The sequence below is a fragment of the Meles meles genome, chromosome 3, assembly GCF_922984935.1.
Source record: "Meles meles chromosome 3, mMelMel3.1 paternal haplotype, whole genome shotgun sequence".
In the NCBI taxonomy this organism is placed as follows: Eukaryota; Metazoa; Chordata; class Mammalia; order Carnivora; family Mustelidae; genus Meles; species Meles meles.
Genome location: NC_060068.1, coordinates 84,124,321 through 84,147,450, shown reverse-complemented (window position 1 = coordinate 84,147,450; position 23,130 = coordinate 84,124,321). Strand labels below are relative to the sequence as shown.

At 33.4% G+C, this 23,130-nt stretch overlaps 1 protein-coding gene across 2 annotated transcripts in view; it reads left to right on the top strand.

The window, feature by feature from the left end:
- The window catches only part of TNPO1 (transportin 1), a 93,013-nt gene extending 70,206 nt beyond the window's left edge, over positions 1-22,807 (top strand). For both annotated transcript variants that reach the window (XM_045999203.1, XM_045999204.1), the window contains exons 14-25: positions 1,247-1,418; positions 2,634-2,720; positions 3,824-3,931; positions 4,067-4,225; positions 4,306-4,393; positions 6,954-7,052; positions 7,263-7,358; positions 10,204-10,279; positions 11,159-11,258; positions 13,773-13,847; positions 14,691-14,833; positions 17,074-22,807. In XM_045999203.1, the coding sequence (XP_045855159.1) occupies positions 1,247-1,418; positions 2,634-2,720; positions 3,824-3,931; positions 4,067-4,225; positions 4,306-4,393; positions 6,954-7,052; positions 7,263-7,358; positions 10,204-10,279; positions 11,159-11,258; positions 13,773-13,847; positions 14,691-14,798 (1,168 nt within the window). In that variant the 3' untranslated portion in view covers positions 14,799-14,833; positions 17,074-22,807. The remainder of the gene's footprint in view (positions 1-1,246; positions 1,419-2,633; positions 2,721-3,823; positions 3,932-4,066; positions 4,226-4,305; positions 4,394-6,953; positions 7,053-7,262; positions 7,359-10,203; positions 10,280-11,158; positions 11,259-13,772; positions 13,848-14,690; positions 14,834-17,073) is intronic.
- Positions 22,808-23,130: the final 323 nt, after the last annotated feature.

The window sequence follows — 23,130 nt, the reverse complement described above, 5'->3', positions numbered from 1 at the left end:
TGGTTTCCTTAAGGTGTTTTGTGGTGTTTTTTTTTAAATTCTCCTAGTCATTAGGCTTATATTAAATGCTATGTTTACAGTCCCTGCCATCTTAAATTTAGAGGCTAGTATAGAATACTAAACAACTGTATAATTATAATTCATGGCAAGTGCTGTAAAGGAAATACATAAACAATTTAAGACTGGGCTTTCACTAACAAATGGCTTAAGCCTGTTGTTTTGGGAAATTGCTGAGTGGGTAGAAGAGAAAATAATACAAACCTTAATTTTAGAAATGGAGAGCCAGGTACACCTTAGAATCCAGACAAATTTAGGCCAAAATTGAAGTAACTACTCAGACTCTGGAGTGTTTGTTTTTTGTGTCTTAATTTGTCTTAATAGGTAAGCCATATATAAGACAAGTTTGTAATAACACACTTTGCATCCTAATGCATGGTGTAGAATTTAGACCGACATTTTTAAGCTTCACTGAGGAAAAGTTGACCAAAATAATCCATGTATTTAAAGTGTATAGCGTGGGGGCGCCTGGGTGGCTCAGAGGGTTAAAGCCTCTGCCTTCGGCTCAGGTCATGACCTCAGGGATTGAGCCCTACTTCCTCCTCTTTCTCCGCCTGCTTCTCTGCCTACTTGTGATCTCTGTCAGATATATAAATAAATTTTTTTTAAAAATGTAAAAGTATACAGCGTGATGACTTGGTAAACATATATTATGGAACAGTTAGTAAGATAAAGATAATTAAGACATCCATCACCTGACATAGTTGACATAAGTGAGTCTTTTGTGTGGTAAGAATGGTTAACTCTCAAGTATACAACACTGAATTATTAATTATAGTCACCACGCTATACTTTAGATCTTCAGGATTTAATCTTACAACTGAAAATTTGTGCCCTTTGACCACCTGCATCATCCCATTTCCCCTCCTGCTAAGGGAAACATTTAGGAGGTCATGACACTGCTCACTTTGTTGAATGACTGAATATTAAGAACCAACAATAATTTTAGGTGTTATTATTATAGTGAAGCAAATGCCTGTGGGTGACAGCCTCTTTGAAAGAAGTGATAGGAAATGGGGAATGAGTAATAAAAATGAACCTCTAGTATGGTGAGGTATGGAGATAGGCATATAAAGTATAAATAGATGTTCTGTATACTACAAACTTGGTTTCCTATCTCTCTGATAAACTGCAGCAGTAATAATCTCTCTCTCTCTCTCTCTCTCTCTCTTGTTTTTTTAAACCGTAGTGCCTTTGCTACCTTAGAAGAGGAGGCTTGTACGGAACTTGTTCCTTACCTTGCTTACATACTTGATACCTTGGTCTTCGCTTTTAGTAAATACCAGCATAAGAACCTGCTCATTCTTTATGATGCCATAGGAACTTTAGCAGATTCAGTAGGACATCATTTAAACAAACCAGTGAGTATCTGTGATTAACTATTAAGAAAAAAAATACATACCATTTTTAAGACCAAAAGGTTAACATATATTTGGAAATGAAATTGGGGAGATGTGAACACTAACTAGTGTTGGTTACTTTAAGAAGGTAGATCTTAAGTCAGCAAACATTTACTTTCTAGATAGTATTAAAAGTAAATAATGTTCTTGGTGTGGAAATCATATCAGCATATCACATGAATGTACCAACACTTTTTAGAAAAGGGATGATAAAGGTCTTGTGGGTTTCAGCTTTTACTTAATTCCAAGTATTTTTATCTACCACTTTATAAATATTAAAGCTTTAGAGTACCACATTTAGACATCTTTGTTTTCTCACTGGAACTTAGAGGTGTGGGGGGAACAAACATACACTGAGATAAGACAGTTAGAAGTACTGAATAATGGTATAGAAGAAGTATGTGTGTATGACTAAGGAGTCAAACTCTGTTTTTCATAGGGTTAAGAAGAGTATGATGGAATTGGATTTGTTTGAATAGGATTTAAGTAATAGAATTTCCCGTTCAAAATTCCCAGCAGAAGAATAGATGACATGTTTATGATTACTATATGAAGGCTTTAAAAAATTGTGTTTAGAAGTTAAAGTTTGGTGCAAGACACTGGTTTGTGGGTTTGCTTTGATGTTGGTTGGTTTTATTTTGTGCAGGTGGCTGGAAAGAGTTTTTCTGAATATGTTAGACCCTTTGGAATCTGTGCCCCTTGTTTACATGATTACCATTGTTTATTTAGTATTTATTTATTTATGGATTTAAAGTTTAAATAAAGATGCTTAAATGATTATGAATCTTCTTATACAAATGCCTCTGTAAGTTTACCTGTCATTTATAACATAGTGTACAGCAAGAACCATACTATATGTTAAAAGCTCGAGGACTAAAAAATTCAGAGTAAAACTTAACACAGATTATCCCTATTTTGATCAAATAATTTTTGGGTAGTGGTATACTTGTATACATTTTATTTCAAAAAGGATATACGATGACTTAAAAATAGAACAAGGTTATAAAAAAGCAGAAAATAAAAATTTAAAAGGCACTAAGGAGAGCAGACTGAGTCTTTAAAATGCATTCTGTAATGATTTTAAACAATTACTCTAAATGGATTTTAATTTTCATAGACCCAAAAAGGACTTGTATGATATATGATAGTGGAGCTTTATGTGTTTTTCACAAATAGGAATATATTCAGATGCTAATGCCTCCACTGATCCAGAAATGGAACATGTTAAAGGATGAAGATAAAGATCTCTTCCCTTTACTTGAGGTATGCTAAGCTGGTAACCTTTAGTTAATCTAATAGCATGTTTCATTAAAATACATCTGTAAATATAAAATGTGGGAAATTGTGATGAGTAAAATGTTAATAGATGTACATATTGAATTACTTATGTTAAATTCCGGAATAAGTAGGTAACTGCCCTTAATTATGGTATTTCCATACTAAGAAATACTGTTAAACAGAAAACCCATAATGGATGTGTTAAGTTGGTTGGTTTTTGTTTTCTTTTTCTTTAGGTCATCAAAGGATTATATTACATGTTTTCTCACCTGCTCTGCTTCAGTGTTAATCAGTTAACTTGGAGATCTTTCCATATCAGCTTATATGTCCTCTATTAAATTGCATTTCTTTATATAGATACATAGCTATACCATGACAGTTGATATAGTTTAAATTATTTTGTGTGTTATATAACTACTGTATATACACACATTTAGGAATATGTGAAGTAGCATTGAATCTTGGTGCTGATAAGGGAAGGACTTTGCTTCATACCCTTTCTGTCCATTTTGAAGTTTGATAGTTACATGTTATTCAAATAACATGCAATCAAATATAATTTAAATGAACTGATGCTGGTAGAGCCATTTCAGTCATTGCCATTCTTGTTTCCCCTGTCCTTACAGGGGTCATCATTTCTGCCATGGTTTCTTTGTCCCTAGCCAGAGAAGTAAAAACTTCCATGACTAAGAACAGTGGCTGATTCTGGGCCCAGCAAAACAAAAATCATTATACTTAAATAGATTTACTTTCAGACAGGCGCTCAGGGTATCCTCATGAAAAGTCCACCCATATCATTAATCATGAAAGGATAAATATCTTACATTTGATGAAAAAAATAAGCATATGTAATACCTAATCTGGTTCTCCAAGGATAATGTTCCTTACAGAAACTTTTTTGAGGAAACCTCCACAAACTGAACAACAGTGAGTGGCATCCAAAGAGGAGAGCTCTGAAAAGATAACCTGCTATTGTAGAATAGTGGAGCAGGCTCACAAATGACCAGAAACTTACTGAGTACTCTTGTAAGCATTTATCATAATTTTAAGTATGTCCAGAAATTTACATTTTCCTTTATTCTTTCTAGTGCCTATCTTCAGTTGCCACAGCCCTGCAGTCTGGTTTCCTTCCATACTGTGAACCTGTGTACCAGCGTTGTGTAAACCTAGTACAGAAGACTCTTGCACAAGCCATGGTATTTTTTAAAAAATAGTTACATCTACTCTCCCTCACATCATAAGCATTTTTCTAAGGATACACATAACGTATACAAATTTTTTTTATCTAATTGATTCAAACTAAGTTTTTTTAAACCTTTGTCTAATTTCAGCTGAACAATGCTCAACCAGATCAGTATGAGGCTCCTGATAAAGATTTTATGATAGTGGCTCTTGATTTACTCAGTGGCCTGGCTGAAGGGCTTGGAGGCAACATTGAACAGCTAGTAGCCCGAAGTAACATTCTAACACTAATGTATCAGTGCATGCAGGTGAGACTTGTTAAATTAAAATGTATTAAAACCTGATTCTCTGTGTCACATTGTGGTTAATTTCTTCTTCTTCCTTGTAGGATAAAATGCCAGAAGTTCGACAGAGTTCCTTCGCCTTATTAGGTGACCTGACAAAAGCTTGCTTTCAGCATGTTAAGCCTTGTATAGGTATGAACATTTCCTACTGCTATGATGTGCTTAACATTAGTTTTACATCAGTTATATTTCTCTATTATTAAATAAAAAGTCATGGAATCCCAGCTTTTATAAATACATATTATACTAGTTAAAGCTGCTCTGAGTGAAACAGGTAGGAAGAGAATGTCCTTGCTCCCTTTAATTCATGATCACTTGAGCTGCTCATGAGGCACTCGTTATGGTATGATTGGAGAAAAGCTGGAAAAATATTACTTTAGTGTGAAGGACATGCTACCTGTGTAACCTTGGTACCATATGCTCATTTACTGGTAACTTTGGAGTAACCTTCTTTTGCGGGGGTTAGAGGCACCCACAAGTAATAATAGCCTTTCTCATAAACCTGTATACTTTTTCAGATATCATAGGAAACTTTCCAAAGCATTTAAGTAACAATTTGCTTTTGTTTTAACATTACAGCATTGTCTTAGCCTTTTGTAACAATAAGGGATTCCTTGAATAACGTAAATTGAAATGCTCTCAAAATCGTGGATTAAATGGCTTTTGGTTTAGAATCTATATCCCAGCATTTTAGATCCTAGTTTCTTAAAATACACGATTTCTTGGACCATGGTTTAAAACATGGATCTGAAATGATTTTTTCATTTGTTACAGTTGTATTTTGGGTTTTTCAGCTTTCTGTCCCCAGTTTTATTGAGATATGATTAACATATAACATGTGTCAGTTTTGGCTATATGACCTAATTTGATATAGGCATATATTGCAAAATCGCAGTAAGTTTAGTTAACATCCATGACTTCGTGTACTAAAAAGATTTTTTTTTATTATGAGAACTTTTAAGATCTCTCATAGTAACTTCCAAATATACAATACAGTATTGTTAACATGTCATATAGTTATCATGTCATATAGTACAACCCCAAGATTTATTTATAATTGGAAGTTTGTACCCTTTGACCAACTTGACCCAATTCACAGTGTGCTTTTGAATAACAACTGTATTTCTGAACTTTGAGTAATAACATTAATTATGCTTTGCTAAACCCTCAGGTTTAAGCCTAACTACTCTAAATGAAAGTATAATGAATTCTTATTTTATAGAAAGCTTGTTCTACCAATACTTAACACCTGCTTTAGTTTTTATGAATTTAAACTTGTATGAAGGATTTTTTTTTTTTTTTCTCTCCCCAGACTACAAACCATGTGTATCTTCAGGAGGTACACTGTGTCTAGTTACCTTTCTTTCTTTTTTTTTTTTTTTTTTAATGTTACTGGCCATGATGGTTATTTTCTAGATCAGGGTTTATTCAGCCAGGGGCAGTTTTAACACTACATTTGGTAGTGTCTGGAGACATTTTGTTTAACCTTGGAGGTATGTTACTTGTACCTAGTAAGTTGAGGCAAAGAATGTTGCTAAAGATCAAATACATGATACAGTGTCCTTCATGTGCACTGCTCTCTCCCAGAGGCAGAATGATCTAGACAAAATTATTGTATTGCTGAGATTTAGAAACTCTGGCTTAAGTCTATTAACTTAGGGTGTCTGGGTGGCTCATTCAGTAAAGCGTTTGCCTTCAGCTCAGGTCATGATCTCAGGGTCCTGGGATTAACCCCCACATTGGGCTGTCCGCTTAGTGGCCATTCTGCTTCTCCCTCTCCCTCTGTGAGTTCTCTCACTTTTGCTCTCTCTTAAATAATTAAATAAAAATCTTTAAAAAGCTTACTGGGGATTTAAAAAAAGGATGCTACTCTAATTCTTGATTTAACAGTGAGAATACATACATAGAGACATTTCTCATAACTGTGTATTATTACCATGAGGTACAAACCATATAGGGGAGGCAGGATAATTACTTGATTCTTTCTCTTTGTTCACCAGTTTTCAAAATAATGAATTGATTCCCAGCATCTTCCACAGGTATCTATATTGTGTTCCAGAGTTCAGTTTTTGTTTGTGTTTGGTTCTTTTTTGAGTGTCAGTATGAATTCATGATGCTCAAGTTGTCCTACCACTGGCAGTGGGAGCTTAATCAAATTGGCTCCTTAGTCCTTCCTGGTATGACAAAATAGTCCAGGATTGTTTTGTACATTTCCTGCCTTTAGCCTGCAATGAGACATTTCTCTGGGAGCCCTCATTCCTTTTAAGTGGAAAATGATATTTAGAGATCACAATCTGAACACTAAGGTCAAAGTTCTTTAAAAGCCAAAATCATTGATTTTTTTTTAAAAATTTGTGCGTGTGAAAAACTAATTTTGAAGAAAGTCATATCACGTTTCCCTCATTTTTAATTTGAATTTTCTCCATCTGATGATAAGAGCGATTACTCTGACCAACTCATTTTAATGATACCTAAAATAGACCAAAAGTAATGTTTCCTGGTCTACTTCATAGAAAGTTCAGTGGCCGGATAGTGCCTTTTTTACTTTCCTAAAATTAAATATTATCAAAACCTTTTAAAAATCGGTATTTCTTGCCTAGATTTCAGTTTCCACCTAGTAGATTTTCTTTGAAGCACAATACACTGCTGTTGAAAAGTTCACTACATAGTTGTTAAAAAATTTTTTTTCTAGCTGATTTCATGCCTATACTGGGAACCAACCTAAATCCAGAGTTCATTTCAGTCTGCAATAATGCCACATGGGCAATTGGAGAAATCTCCATTCAAATGGGTAAGATCTTTCTCCCCTTTTAAAAGCACTGTAAATTTTTAGATGCCTTAGTATTTTTGTAATTGCTTTTTCTTTTTAACCTAAATGAGTTTTATGCATAAGTATTTATTATTAACCTATGTCACAGTTAATAAAGGGAGCAAAATATTTTATGTTGATATTTTAACATTCAAATTTTTCTCTTTGTTTTCTCTTTTGGGGGTGATTTAGGTATAGAGATGCAGCCTTATATTCCTATGGTGTTGCACCAGCTTGTAGAAATCATTAACAGACCCAACACACCAAAGACGTTGTTAGAGAATACAGGTACCATATGACTGAACTGTTATGGTGAAGAGAAAACTATTTGCCTTTTAAAGTTAAGATGCGTAGAGAAACCAAAGCAAAACTAGCTTTAGAAACCCAGCTTATTATTAACAGCTGTTTGAGATTTTAATGACAGTATGTATTGTTTTAACTGTATTGCATAACCAATTTTCAGAGACTTTCAAAAACACTTCTCCCCTATTATGTGTTTAAATACTCCCTCAAATGGACCCCAGCTAAAATAACTATAGAACAATATGAATTTTAATTTATATTAATTCAGAGAGTAACTGGCAGCTGGGAAGTAATTTTTTTTTTTTAATCTACAAAATTGTAGCCAAAAATAGACATCAGTGTAGAGGCTAATTGGTTAACAATGGCATGTGTATTTTGTATTTCATTGTATTATTTTCCTTCAAATTGGGAACTTGAGGCAGTACTTTATGGGATTTTTATTCAGGAGGCTTGTTTCTCTTGCATTTATAGAGAGCATGTTGATATTAAAGAGTACCTTCCATACTATAGAACACATTTCAGGGTGATTTTTTTTTTCCACCTGCCCTGATTTTTGTTAATAATGATAAAAGATGTGAATTTTGTTTTCAATCAGGCACATCCTTTTCTCTATATAACTAAGATATAATTCCAGTAAATATATTCATAGTGAGGGTTTTACCAAAATACTATGTGAAGATTAAAATAAGGTCTTCTAAATAAGAAAATTTGTTTTCAAAGGCATCTTAATTTTATATTTAATTATAGAAGGTGAATATTTTAATGTGACTAAAGTTGATATGTTTATTGGTATGGAAGGAAATCTTTGAATTAAGAAACAGTTATATAGCTGTTTGGCTGTATGGGTACTGTTTATATCATGAAGTGAATTAGATTTTCTTGCTGAAAGTATAAAAACCTATGTATTAGGATGGTTATGAAATCTTGTCAGGTTTTTATCTCTTTAGAATGCAGTACCGATACATGACATTCAGATTTGGAACACTTGCCATTATAAAATTACTGTTGAACCTAAAGAAACTTCCTATTTATTTTTAAATGTGAATGCATAACTGCAAATAAATGTTGAATGTAATGTATATTAAAGTTTCTTGTGGGATATCAACTTGTGAATTTGTTCCTTTAACAAATTGGCTTTATTTGTAAGTTTATATTCTAATTATTATTTTACTGTAAACCAAGAAGTTGATAATGCCCATCAAGTTGACAAATTAAGTTGATATGATTAAAAAGCACTTGGGATTCACTGGATTAATCTTATCACAAGTGGCTGCAGAAAATGTTTCCATTATTCCTTATCCAAAAGGGGGAAGTGGGTGTTAATTAACAAAAATAAAACCATTGTCAGTGGCTAATGTCTGTAGATTTTAGCAACTTAATTACTGTCTTCTTAATATTTCATAAAGCCAATTCTAAGTATATGCAGTTATTTGCTGTTTTTCCAATTAGTATATCCTACACTGAACTTTTTCAGTGGACCATCATCTGCTTTATCGCATGTTTCATTGGATTGTTCATACTTGCCTGTTTAATGAGAATGTTGCATAGTTTGTGTCTTTTGAACATAGGTTTTCTTTCTCTTGCTTCATATGAATCTGCTGGATTTTAGTATTATCTGTGTAGTTTGCTTCAAGTAATCCTTAAACATTTTTCTTTACCCTCCCCCACCCTTTTTTTATGAAAGGTTAACCTGTAAGTTTTTGAGAGAACACCATTAAAGCACCTTATGGTTTGTTTTCTGTTTGTATTTTTTTTCCCGTTGTGTATAAATGTATTTATATGTATGTACCTTTGAATTGCAGAATGCAGTTCTGAGTTGCAACTTCTTTTAGCTCTTCTTAAGTTTAAGGACTTCCTGAATGAATTTTGATGGTGAATATATTTGAGTAATTCCCACTTCGAAATTTTTAAGTAAAATTCTAGCATGTGATCAGTATAATGTCTTACCTATTTTGTGCTATGCCTTTTATAGCAAAGATTATGTGTTTGTTCCTTTTGTCCACATTTCACATCATTACAGTGGACTGTAAATTTTCTTAATGTCAAATAATGGTTTGAAATTAGTGGGCTATTATCTGAGTTGTTACCATGATCATCACCATCAAAGGTTAATTGGAATGGAATTTGACAACAGCACAGCAACTTTCCAATTCATTCATTCGGTGTATAATGTAACCCCTAAAATTTGATGGTTGATTTTGATATCAGGCAACAAATGATCCACTGGTTCATTTTAGAAATGTTAACAAACAGAACTACCTAAATTGCGATTAAATTTCTAGATGATTTTGAAAGATTGGAAATCACTTATTTAAAAAGACGTAGAGAAGTAAAGAAATTTCAACTTTTAACTTCTGAGAACTGTGTTTGAGTAAACAATTCAGAAATGTAATCATTCGCATTTACTAATAATTCTTGGGGGAAAAAACATAGATTTCATTATTAAATTCTGAAATTTCAACTGGCTTTGAATGGAGTATCTAAATCCATGCATTTTAATCGCTCATCTTTTTATTAACAGAATTTCTTCTTGATTGAGCGAGAAAAGCACTTCATCATGGTTTTTGGTGTTCTCTCAATCTTTAAAGTTTTTTTAATTCCTTTTGTTTTCCTTTTTCCAAGAGTATGCCATATATGTTGCTGCCCCTTATTTTAGGGGGTGGTAATAAACAGCACTGGTGAAATCTTATGTTTATTATCATACACAAATTCTGTTGGTTTCTGTTTCTGAGTTATTTGTTGTTTTTTCTTTATTTTTTCTCCTTCCCCCTCATTTGCTCATGTCTTGGTTGGCGTTTGGTGGTGTATAACCGTGATTGCGTTACCTTAGCAATAACAATTGGTCGTCTTGGTTACGTTTGTCCTCAAGAGGTGGCCCCCATGCTACAGCAGTTTATAAGACCCTGGTGTGTATTATTCAATCTTTTTTTTTAATTCATTTTTCTTCACTCTTTCTTTCTCTTTCTATCTCACTTTTAGATATATTTTCAGTTGGTTACAAAAATCACAATCCTTAATCATTGCCAACCATGTGACTAATCTTGTCCTATCAGGTTTGTGAGGTTTTTCAGTAGCATCGTCATGTATATTTATTTTATGTTGTGGCTAACGACTAATTGATGCATGGGATAAGATTGTCACATGCTTGCTGTGTTAAAAAGCTTGATTATACATGAAAAGCATTTAAATATCCACCAGTAAAATAAAGATGCATGCAAATTCTATAAATTTAGGTTTTTGCATTGTTTTTTTTAGAATTAATTTGAAAACTTGGATTGCATTAAGAAATACATGTTTAAATTACATTATGTATAAAAACTTATTTGCTTGTTAATGTTAAAGTTAAACATCTACACCATAAGTTGTGTAATAATAGTTTATATTGTGGCAGTATATCCTATGTTCTGCTTCTTTCAATTGATAATCTTTCAATTCAAGTCATTTTTAGTAGTGTTTAATGGAATACAAGTCATAATACAGTTTTAAAAATTCATAACATACTCTTGGCTCAGCCTCATTAAGTTTAAATGGGAGATTAAAATCAACTGTCCATTTTATAGATGCAATCTATTAATAAGAAAATGTGCATTTCAAGGCTTCCACTATATTGAGATTAGAAGATGAGCCAGACATACAGGGAGAATGAGAAACTTAAACTTCATGAAAATTCTTTGACTATAAACATTACCTATACTGTGTGCTTATTCCATTAAATACTGTCCATTAGTATTGTGATTGAACCTGCTTTTTACTTAAATGCTAATCTCAGTTCTATAATTTAATAGGTGCACCTCTCTGAGAAACATAAGGGACAATGAGGAAAAGGATTCAGCGTTTCGTGGGATTTGTACCATGATCAGTGTGAATCCCAGTGGAGTAATCCAAGTAAGATGTCACAAAGATTTTTAACTTCTAATCTTCTGAATAATGAAACTTTAAAGGGTGAATTATTTTAACACTTTAATTATGAAAGTATCATATTACATATTTTTCAAATGTAATAAAAACAAATTATGTGTTGTTGTTTAAAGATTTTATTAATTTATTTGACAGAGATCACAAGTAGGCAGAGAGGCAGGCAGAGAGAGAGAGGGAAGCAGGCTCCCTGCCAAGCAGAGAGCGTGATGCAGGGCTCGATCCGAGAACCTTGAGATTATGACCTGAGCTGAAGGCAGGGGCTTAACCCACTGAGCCACCCAGGCACCCCAAAACAAATTAGTTTTTAAGAAGTTGTATACTTCTTAATATTTTGAAATGATAATGCTTGTTTATGACTTCCTAAATCTTTGTTGTGGAATAAATAACACATTAGGGTACTGGAGTTATATTCTTGACTCTGATTAAGCCGGAGCAGCATCTTCCACTTTGTGCATGCCCTTTTTTTTTTTTTTTTTTTTTTTTTTAAAGAAACACAGGGAGAGGGAGAAGCAGGTTCCCCGCTGAGCAGGGAGCCCGATGCGGGGCTTGATCCCAGGACCCTGGGATTGTGACCTGAGCTGAAGGCAGATGCCTAACCACCTGAGCCACCCAGGCGCCCCTTGTACATGCCTTCTTTTGTTGAGTATCAAGTTGTTGAATTTTCAGGTGTCTGCACATAAGAGAGTGACCTAAGGAATTAGAATTAAACTTAGAAATTCAATAGTTAACAAAACAGAATACCAAATTAACCATTGAAACTGTTATAACTTGGAGAGGTTAGGATTTACTCCTCTTGTTTCCTTAGTTTAGATAGTATCTGGACATTTTTAGCATTTAAAAAATTATTTGGCGGAAGTATCAGATATGAATCTGATAACCTCTGGATCCAAGTCAATTTGCAAGACACACACACCGGAGGAACATGTTGATTTGACACCATGTGTATGAAATCAACAAAATGCAGGCTGTGGAACTCTAGGTTAAGTATCCCAGGTTACTCAGCAGGTGAATGGTAAGGAAAAGAAATTATGGGACATGTTGTCAAGAAAATGTCAAGAAAACTTTTCGTTTCCAGGAGACACATGCTTTGAACATCTTTCAGTCAATACTCTTTGATACCTCTTGTCTTGTGTTAATGACTGTTTGTTAATTTGTTTAGAAACATTATTAATCACCAGCTTAAAAATTCAAATTAATGTAGTGATGCTCATTGAAAACTTGTAAATTAGAAATGGAACAAGTCTTTTGACTTATTTCACATTTGTAAAACAATAACTTAGTATCAAAACAAGCCCATGCTATCTTTGGAAATAGTCCCTAGTTAGTTGCAAAATAACCTCCTGCGATTAAGATTCTGTTTTTTTTTTAATACTTAAGAACTTTATGTCATCTTAAATGTGTTTTAGAGTTATCTGATACAATGTATATTATATTAAGAAGAAACATTTTCCCATCAGGATTTTATTGTTTGTTAAAAAGCAAAGATTTGTACTAATTCTTATGTATTTTATTTGGATGTGGTTAGAAGAAAATATCTTAAGTGTTATTTTTTATGTTTAAATTTTCATCACAAATTTTAGATATGTAAATATTTTAATTTTTAACATGAGACTTTGATATTTGGAAGAAAAAGAATCATAATTTGAAAAAACCATGAACCTCAGGCACCTGGAATTTTAATTGCTTAAATGTGTGTTTTATGCACATACTTTAGTCAGTAAATTTTGAAATTAAGAAAGTTCTCTGACTTTAGTAAAATTTTAAATAGTTGACATTAGAACATAAGCAATAATCTTAAGTGCTCTCTATTGAACTGCTGTTGAAGTATGATAGTCAAGATCAAAAAGTACTTAAACAGTTCAAGCATATACCTTTTGTCACCTTGTTCTTATCATGAGAGTAATGCAGTTTTTTCTAGTAGTTGAGCATTGGATTTTTTTGTTCTCTTGTTCACTCTGGGTTGGGTTGCGTTAGGTATTATAACTATATAATTAGTTTTTCTTCTAGCTTTTGGTCATTTTCTTTAAATTTCATTCTGAAATTTAGATCTGTTAATTACTATACTTCCAATCAAGCTTATTTGACATATACTTAACTTGCTTTAAATTCTTTCTAGGCCAGTTAGAATTGTGAGATTATTGAATTTATGTGTTTCTTTAATTTGTAATTTAATTAGTTAATTAATTAAGATTTTAAGATTGGTGCTCATTTGGTACTTTAATTCCATTGTTGGTGCTACATATATACTAGACAGAGGTTCTGTGGTGTAAAAAGAAATTTAAAAAGCGCGTTAAATTCCAATATAAACTGAATGAGTAGAGGTTCCTTGATGGTGGAATAATAGGGAAAGCCATTATTTTATAATTTCTTATCATACTTGATTTTTTAAAAAATTTTTTGAGGTAGGATTCTATCATGATAGGTACGTTTTGCTGTGTTTGACAAGTAACAACCTTAAGGTGTATTTCCTGCTTGTTACAGGATTTTATATTTTTTTGTGATGCTGTTGCATCGTGGATTAACCCAAAAGATGATCTGAGAGACATGTTCTGTAAGGTAAGGTAACTATAAAGTCTCCATGATAAACATCTTGGGACTATTTCAAGACTACTTGGAAAGTTTAAATTACATTTACATTTCATATAGAACTAGACTCTTTGCTTCGAATCAATATTGGTAGATTATCTATATTGATCTTTTTTTAAGGTACAACAGTGACTCTGTATCAGAAGAGCACCCACTTCAAAAATATTTTCTCAAGCAATACTGCTGATTGATGTCCCATCATCCCACCTACCCAAAGCAGCATATATTTTCAAAGACAGCTGACTGAGATTTGGAGTATAATGTAAACTGTTGAATAAAGTAAATCTGAAATGGTTTCCACGGGGATTAAGTCTATATAGTTCTTTGTTTTAGTAGTGTCCCTTTGGATTCATTCCAGTCAGTACTTAGCTATAACAAAATAAGAGATAAAATGTTGTTACCCATTTGAATCCTCTTATACTAAAATTAGTCAGCTGTGATTGCAGGCATGAGCTTAAAGCTTTATATATTTCCAATTTGAAAAAACTTAATGTGACATAAAAATTTTATCCGTTGGATGAATTCTGTACTTTGTTGCCATTAGTGGTAGGTCAGAGTTTGCTCAGCATACATCTGTTACTAGGACACTTGCTTGAATTCTAAACTTTTCAAACCAAGGTTTAGAATATATTATGAGGTGCTTTTAGGTAAGACATGTAGTGGTATAGCATCCAACAAAGTTTGAGAACCATTGATTTAAAATTGATAAAATTTTAGAAAAACAAAGTCAGTAGTGTTTTGCTTCAAAAGCTATGCAGATTGGAATTTTTCTCCTGTTAGTGATGAATTAATGATTCTTTTCACTTTTTGCAGATCCTTCATGGATTTAAAAATCAAGTTGGGGATGAAAATTGGAGGCGTTTCTCTGACCAGTTTCCGCTTCCCTTAAAAGAGCGTCTTGCAGCTTTTTACGGTGTTTAATCTCATACACTTAAGCTGCAGTCCCATAATTAGGGGTAAGTTTTAAGAAGTTTGTGGAAGTTTTTCAGGTTAAAGAAACTTAGGTCTGCAATCTAAAATTACTGAGTAGAATAAAAGCTGTATGTTTTCTACAGAGGTTGAGTAAAACTCAGGCTATATTAGCCTTGAAATTTAAAATTAAAGCTAGAGAATTTTCTTTAGAAACTAGCAAGCAAGGTAAAATGCATCGTTTTACTTTGAATCTTGAGTAAAAAGAAAACCCAATTGGTATGCTGTTTGGATTACTCAACAAACTAATCCTCATTTTTAAAATTTTTGCCCTGTAAGAAGTCACCCACATTTACTTTGGTAGGGTAAAGATTATTTTGAAGTGTGAACTTGTAGTCTCTGATACATCAAGGATTCCTGTGTTGTGAACTTTTGAGAAAAACCTGCTAGAATTGCAACTAGTTTTGGGCTCAGCAGATGGGAATATTTAATATTCATTTTTCAACATATATTTTATTGAGCACCTACCATGTGACCTGCATTGTATTTTAAAATGGACAATGGATGAGTCTGTTTGGATTTGGGGTAGTAGAGGAGTAAGTCCATTTGGACTCTTGTTCCTTCAGTTTTTCTGTACTTAAGTCAGACTAACAATCCTGATCTCATAGCTTCAGTTCTTTCGTTATTTTGAAGATTAAAACTATATGTGATGTCCGAACTAAGTATATTACTTAACACACTAAGTTGGCTCAATAAATGTTAGGAATATGGGTCAATACAGTGAATAAGGATACACTTCTTTAGGTTTTTAACATGAACTGAGACATAATTGACTGGAGGGCTCAGAGAATGTACTCAGTGTGTGTCCAAAAGATGTCCACCAAATTTAATTATATCCTTTGTTGGAGTTTTTGTTTGCTCTCCTGCTCATTTACTTGGAGCTAGATTTTAAACCTGGAAAGGTTTCCACATGCATGCTGTATAACCTACAAGGCAGTAAAAATGGACTTGCAGCCTCTGGAATATCTCAGAGCCCTTTGTGTATTGCCCCCCTGTAGTTTTGAGTACTTGTGGCTGTTTTATGGCTTTAGCATTTTGAAATAGTGTTTAATTGTCTTTATATTAAATCCTGAGAATGTAATGGATGAGAATGACTCTTAACATCAGGGCCTGAGAGATGATATAATAGTGAGCTGAGTCTTTAGCACTTGCAGATTTGGTAACTTCCGTATCCCTGTCATGTCACCAATTATGTTGATTTATTGAGTTGATCATGTTCTAAGATGAGTTATTAAAATATTTACCTGTTTCCTAATTAGGGGTGAAATTCCTGCTTTTTTTCAGAGGCAGGTAAAAGGTGCTGCTTGCACTTTCCCACAGATGGGCTAATCGTTCTCTGTGAATCCACATCAGTCTTCATATATACCCCGTATTTGGCTTGAGTGGCTAGTAGATTTTTGTTGTGAAAGGACCAGCATCAGGTGCTGGTTACAATATCTTAGTGATCTGATTTTTGTTCTTAATGTGGTTATCATTAAAACTGCTAGTGTTAAAAAGGTTCTTTACAGGAATATCAAGAGGTCTGAGAACATACGAAACAATTGTGTAGGATAGGGTCAAAAGAATTATTTATAAGGAACATCTAGAAGGAGATGTTAAAATTTACCTTTTTTTAAGATTTTATTTATTTATTTGACAGAGATCACAAGTAGGCAGAGAGGCAGGCAGGGGGAAGCAGGCTTCCCTGCACCTTTAGTGCCTTCTAAGCTAGAACATCAGACACCAGTAAGATGTAATGTTCCTTTATTTTTTGATGGATTAGATTTTTTGTTTGCTTAATATTGGACATATTGGGGGAAAAAAGAATAATGTTTTCATTCTCACCAAGTTAAAGGATTGTTTTAAAGAAAGTGTTACTTGATTTTTTTGCAAAAAGTAAGGCATCTTGTTAAACAAGTGAGGAATAACCAGTTGGGGAATAAAGAATTAGATTGATAGCATCCTACAGGGCATCCACTGAATTTCATCTGTGTAACGTAGAGCTCCACACGTCTCTGCGTGTCCTCAGCTTGGTGTCACTTTTCATATCTGACACAGATGACTGTTGAAAGCCATAGGGGAAGGTACTAACATGGGTTATCAGTGACTGCTGGCATGATCTTGGGCAATTTGTCCAGTTTTTGTTTTCTCTGGTTAGAGATAGCATTCTTAATTAAATTCGTGTTTCGCTGGCTTTAAGAGAAACTGTTGTTAAAATATAAAATTGCTTTGTTTTGTTTTCTTACAGGTCCTTCAGTCTTGGAGACTATGAGGGAGCCTCTGCACCCAGGGAAAATGTTACCCTTTACAGGGGGGAAGGGTAAACCAGTAGGGAATACAGTACAATCCCAACCCTACTGGGAGGGGCGGGAGGGAGGTGTTGCCGTCACTGTATTAAGTCGATGTTGGGAAACGTTTTAACATCTGGAGCCTTTGTGGGTGGAAATCTGTCTCCAATTACAACTCCGCACTGGATGTGAAGAAGCAAAAAAACAAAAAACAAACAAACAAAAAACCTATTCAGTCTACTCACAAAACAGTACATCCTGGAATATTATGGGGAATTGTACCAAAACAAGAACCACATAAATGATGCATAGGGATAAGAAAGAGGAAAAATTCTATAGCGTACAATAAAGGAAACCTAAGAATGGGGGGTTACAAACAGTAAAGAAGCTTTTTTTTTCTTAATTGAAAGATTTTTATAAATTTTCCCACGTGTTGGGCCTTGTTTTTGCATGCTGATGAAGAACTACACAAATGAAGCTAATAGAATTAAAATCAGCTTGCCTACCCATAGTAGAAACAGGTTCTTGGAAGTTACAATTTAAGGTACCCCCAAAAAAGTTGGAAATAAAACAAAACAAATTTAAACAATGAAGCACCCTGTGAAATGCCAAATGAGTCACTCCTTTTACCTTTGTGGGGTGGGCAGGGAGGGAGGAATAAATGGGGTTGGGCATATCAGACTAAAGATTGACATCTTGATTTTGCATTAAAACATTAATGTAGTGGATATAATTTGATGGTTGTACTTCATTAGATTTAATTTCTAGGCCAAGACGTTCTTTTTAAAGTGCAGTTTAAGGTTCAGGCATGCATTCTGGCTCATAGTGATTGAAAGTACTTTAAATTAGTGGGAAAGTAGCATGCTTGCATTGCATAGAGTGAGATTGGTATTCATTTACCTCTGTGGCGCCAGTTTGTGTTGCAGTTTACCAATTCAATATAGCCCTGCATTTAAAATTCCTTTTGAAGATTTGTGGATTTTTTATTTTTACTAAGAATATAGATATAAAGTACTGTAGTTTACAGCTAGGCCTTGAAATATCTTTTTAGGATCTTGTTAGGAGTAAGATTGATATTGTATTGTGTGTAACCTGCACAATGTGGAAAGCTGATATACCTGTGCAAAATCTTTGCCTCTGTGCTGTCAGTGTGATGTGCTTTCTGCATGGTTATATACTACTAGTGATTTTATCAAAACTTCTAAAATTTAAAATACATGGTAAAAGATCTGTAAGAGGCTGCGTAAATGTTAGTTGGCACATAAAGACAATTGTAGAAGTTGAAGACATGATTGCTATATTTCAATGTTTATTCCCACTCAACATATTGCCTTCTAAGCTTTCTTTTTTTTGTTCAAAGCATGATCTTAAAGATATGTTTAAGTTAATGGATGTAATGCAGGGTTCCTACACTGTATTGGCGCATGTTGGTGGCCCTCTGTGCCCTAGATATATGCACACAGGGTGCAAGTAAAAAGCTACAGAGTGAAAGTTGGTTTGGATCCTCTTCATTTCATTTGTTTAGCTTTTCTGTTATTTTTCTCTACTTACATGTATTCCTGTGAATAAATCCTTGTTAAGTTAACCCTTTACTTTTCCTTCCATGTGTATTTTCTTATATACTGTGAATGTGAAATCCTAACTGGTACACTTGATCTTGTGTGCATATGGAAGTGCAAGTCTTTATTAATTCGGATTGCCTGAACAGTGTATCCCATGATGATGAAGGAAAATGGAGAGATTTTTTTCTTTTTAACTCTGCTGGTCAGAGGTGAAGCCACACCTTTCCATTTTTCAATGCTGCATATTTAATCTGCAACAAAAATGTTAAGCCATAACAACCTTTTTATATTTTAGTTTGTCACCTTTGCATTGCAGAATAAATCCTGAATAACCATTTTTATAAGCAGTTGCTCCTCTTTGCATGGTTCTGTTCTTCTAAAGGTGTTGAATGATACAGCCATTGCACTGAAGTTTGAGCTGTATGCGTGTGAATTTAAAAATACCGTTTCAAAAAATTTCAGATGCATGGTAGCATGCAGAAAAGGTTTTTGTTACTGTGTGTGTGTGTATATGTGTGTATTTTTTTAAACATGTTCTTTCACCTTTTTTCCTCTATTTTGGCTTTGCAAATTTCAGTCTGTAGAGCCTGAAATTAAATCCTATTTTACAATGTCCAGTTTTTTGGTTTTTTGTTTTGTTTTTAATTATAAGTTGGATCCAAAGGGTATGTAGCATTTTGCTTTCTAGTACCTGGCTTCGCTGGAAGCTCAAAATTTGCTTCATAGTCTTCAAAACCTGACTAGAGTAGCTATTTTATCCCTAAATCCTAGTTGATAGTCTAGTTTTTCAAATATTTTTTAGAATTTAATATGGGTGGTTACCTTAGTATTCTGGAATAAGTAAAATTTAAGTTGGAGAAAATGGCAAAATGCTTCTCTAAACATATTATTACTAAAACAAACATATAAAAACAACCTTCAATAAAGTTATCTGGACCTGTGATTGACAACTCTGTATTGACTGAAAAGCAGTTTGTCACCTATTTGATTAAAAGTTGGTTTTCAAGTAAGAGATAACGTAAGAATGTGCCCATTTTTGTAGTCACTTAACTTTTTAAATTAAAAGGAAATTTAATTTAAAAATAGAAAGTAAAATTAAGTAAACACGACTGGCAACCTGATTGGGTTGGGTTTTTTGTGTGTCCCCTCCTCCATGAGGTTATTGTTTCTCCCTAATTTATATTTCAGATACATAGTATAGCATAGGAATTTGCAGAAGCCATTTAAGTTTTCTTTTGAGGTAAGCTCTGATTTAGCATTTATTCTGATAAAAATACATCATGGGATATATAAAGCAACTTAATTCTTGTGGTGTAGTCTTAATAGTTTTGAATGTTGACTGAATGTCTATGAACTTGTGTTTGTCTTTGTTACATTCCAGTGTTTCTGCCTCTTGGCATGCTTAAAGCACGGCTTACTTCATCTGCTCCTTACACACTAAAGTGCTGTTAGTGTGCTCAACTACAGAAATAGCCGCTGCTAAGTGATGTAGATTTTCTACTTGAATATTTTTATGTTGTAGGAACCTCAGGAGGTCAGTGTTTACTGTTTTATATATGCCTTCTTTTTCCTGTTCAAGCTTCTCTCTTTGAAGGATTCTAACAGAACAAAAGCTGCTGATCAACCTAAGTTGGAAACAGAAAGTGTATTTAATATAATTTAAATGCATGTTTGGCAGTTCAGTGTTGTAGTCAGTCCATTAGCAGGTGAACTTAGTGCCACAGAATTCATTATTCAGGAAAGAATTTTGCTTTTTGTATTGTCTAATCTCTTTAATAACTTCATACTGTATAAAAAATCACTTTTTTATATTTTTTAGTTGGTTATTTCCCAAATAATCAACATGTAAATAATCTTGAAGAGCCAGTTCTGATGCTTTACATTATTGCTACTTGATTTTGTGACGCAAGTTAGGTTTCAGAAGAATAGATTTTAAGATACTTAACCAAGCCATTACATCTTAAAAACGAAATAAGTAGCATACATTTTGTAATTAACATATTGATAAACACTGTGATTTTTTTGTTAAGACTTTTTCATTGATCTGAATTGCTTAAATGGCATATATTGTAAAATAGGGTCAGATGTATATTTTAAAATAATTTCAACTGACTTTCCTCTATTGAAATGCTTTGTCTACTCAGTTATGGAATATTCAGATACAAGTTTTATCTCAGGTGAATACTCTTGTATCCTTTTTGCTTTGGTGACATATGCTTATAAGGGGTCATCATACTTAACTTTGTTTTTTTAGTGTATTTCAATGAAGAATCTTTGCATTTAGTCGGATTTTCTAGTCCTTACTCTAGCAGACTAGCGGGGGCAAGATCCCTCCTGGCAAGCTTTTTGCATGCAGATTTACCTTGAGAGTGAGTTTAATTTGGTCCTCTTCGCCAAACCCTCAAGATAGGAAAATGGATTTTGGTTTTTGTCCTATATTAAATTACCCTGCATAGCTGAAATGCCAGAACTAAAGTAACTATATCTTAAGCCCTTTAGTCTAAATTTAACTTAAGTCCTTCGCCATAAAGAAAAAAGTGGGTTTTTTTGCTTCATATAATTATATTATTCATATTGAATGTATTAACAGATAACGGTGCAAAAGACACTCTTCCCAAGAGAAAAGTGTACCATGCATAACTGCAATTTAAATCCTTTAGTAGTACTTTAAATAAAATACACACAGCTTTGCTTATTGAGGTGTTTTTTGGGGGGGTTTTTTTGTTTGTTTTTTGGGGTTTTTTTGCAAATATTACAAGGGGGAAAACACTAACTGTTGCTACTAGTACTGTTACTGAAGTGTAGGCATTGGAATCTTAAAACTGTGGTCTTCAGATTAAGGGATAATCTAGTTGAAAAATCAGATCAATAAAGAGCAGTGTAACAATATCATCTAGTAATTATACCATGCAAGAGCATTGTATACCTACTTTAGTACATTTCATACTGTATTAAATATGGAGATATTTCTAATGCCTCTTAAATTTTGCATAAAAGTTTCATTCACTTGTACACTTTCCGGGTGACATGTGACTAATTTTTTCAGTCTTCTGTAGACCTTTCCCCCATTGGTATTACTTATATGTAGAGGATTCTTTATCTTTATGCCTAATTATTATGCATATTAATTTTAAGGTATACATTTAATTATAGCAATTGTTTATTGTGATTTGTATCCCAGAATGTATTGTTTAAAAAAAAAAAACTGTATGCATGATTTTGAGGGAAGTTAAAACGGTGTTTTTTTCACCTCTTGTACATTTTAAAACCAAACCAAATCTATTTGCCAAGCATTGTATCACTAATTAGGAAAGTAGTATTTTCCCTTTCGTTAACAATTTTTGTTCATCTACCATAGAGTCCCCTTTTACTATGGCTTGGTATTACGCAGAGTTAGTTATTTTGCAAATCTAATTATCTTCCTTAAAGCCTACTATAACATGGTTAGCCTATAAGGCAGTGTTTGTCCCCACCTAATACCAGCCTCATAAAGGGGTTTCACTGTACTTTCCCCATATTCCCTTATTGATGTTCTCCTGTGTGGATATATAACCAAATTAAGATTGGATGATTTTTATGGAGATAATAATTAGACAATACTGTGTAATTAATTTTACTTAATAGATTATCATCTGTGAGAAGAGATGTTTAAACGTGGTTAATGACTTCACTTCATATTATAAGGCAGTTTTACAATTAATATTCCTGTTAACATTGGGTGCAATAATTTAGTATTAGCTTTAGTTATAAATAACTGGATCTTTCTGCTGACAACTTAGGTTGTATGAGTTATGCTTAAAAGCTTTAAATCTGATGTTTCTGTACTTGCCACACTATGTTAGAATGTGTCCTTCAAATATATCCTCCTGCAACTTCTCAAACTGTACTAAATTGATATTTCTTGAAGTCTAACTCTGTGCTAACAGATCTTCATTTTAAATAGAATATGGTTTTAATTTTTGATAAGCTGCTGAATTTTAAAGAGAGTTTTTTGGGGCCACCAAATATTTTGGATCATGCAGAGAATATATATTGTACTGTAGTAATTTTGTATTTACATTTGTATGATGTGACATAATAGATGTGAATGTTAATCACTGCTTGACTATGTTAATAAAGTTGTTTAACTATAGATGTTTCACTCTGATTTTTAATGAAAGGAAGTGAGCTTTCTTTTCCCTCCCTCCCCCCATTTTGGGTCCAGATAAGTCTTGTTGCGTTGTTTTTTGTTGTTTGGGGTTTTTTTCTCGTTTGAGGTATTTTTTTTGGTTTTTGCACACCGTACACTCTTGTTTGACAACCATTTTTAAATTGAGTATTTTTTTTATTTGTATAATACAGAAAAAATTTTTGCCCCATGTTTTAACTGCTGTTGTTGGTGTATTTTCTAAACAGTAGATTCTAGATTCAGCTCTTGGTGGGCAAGGAGGGAGAAAATACTGCTCTGCAAAGGAA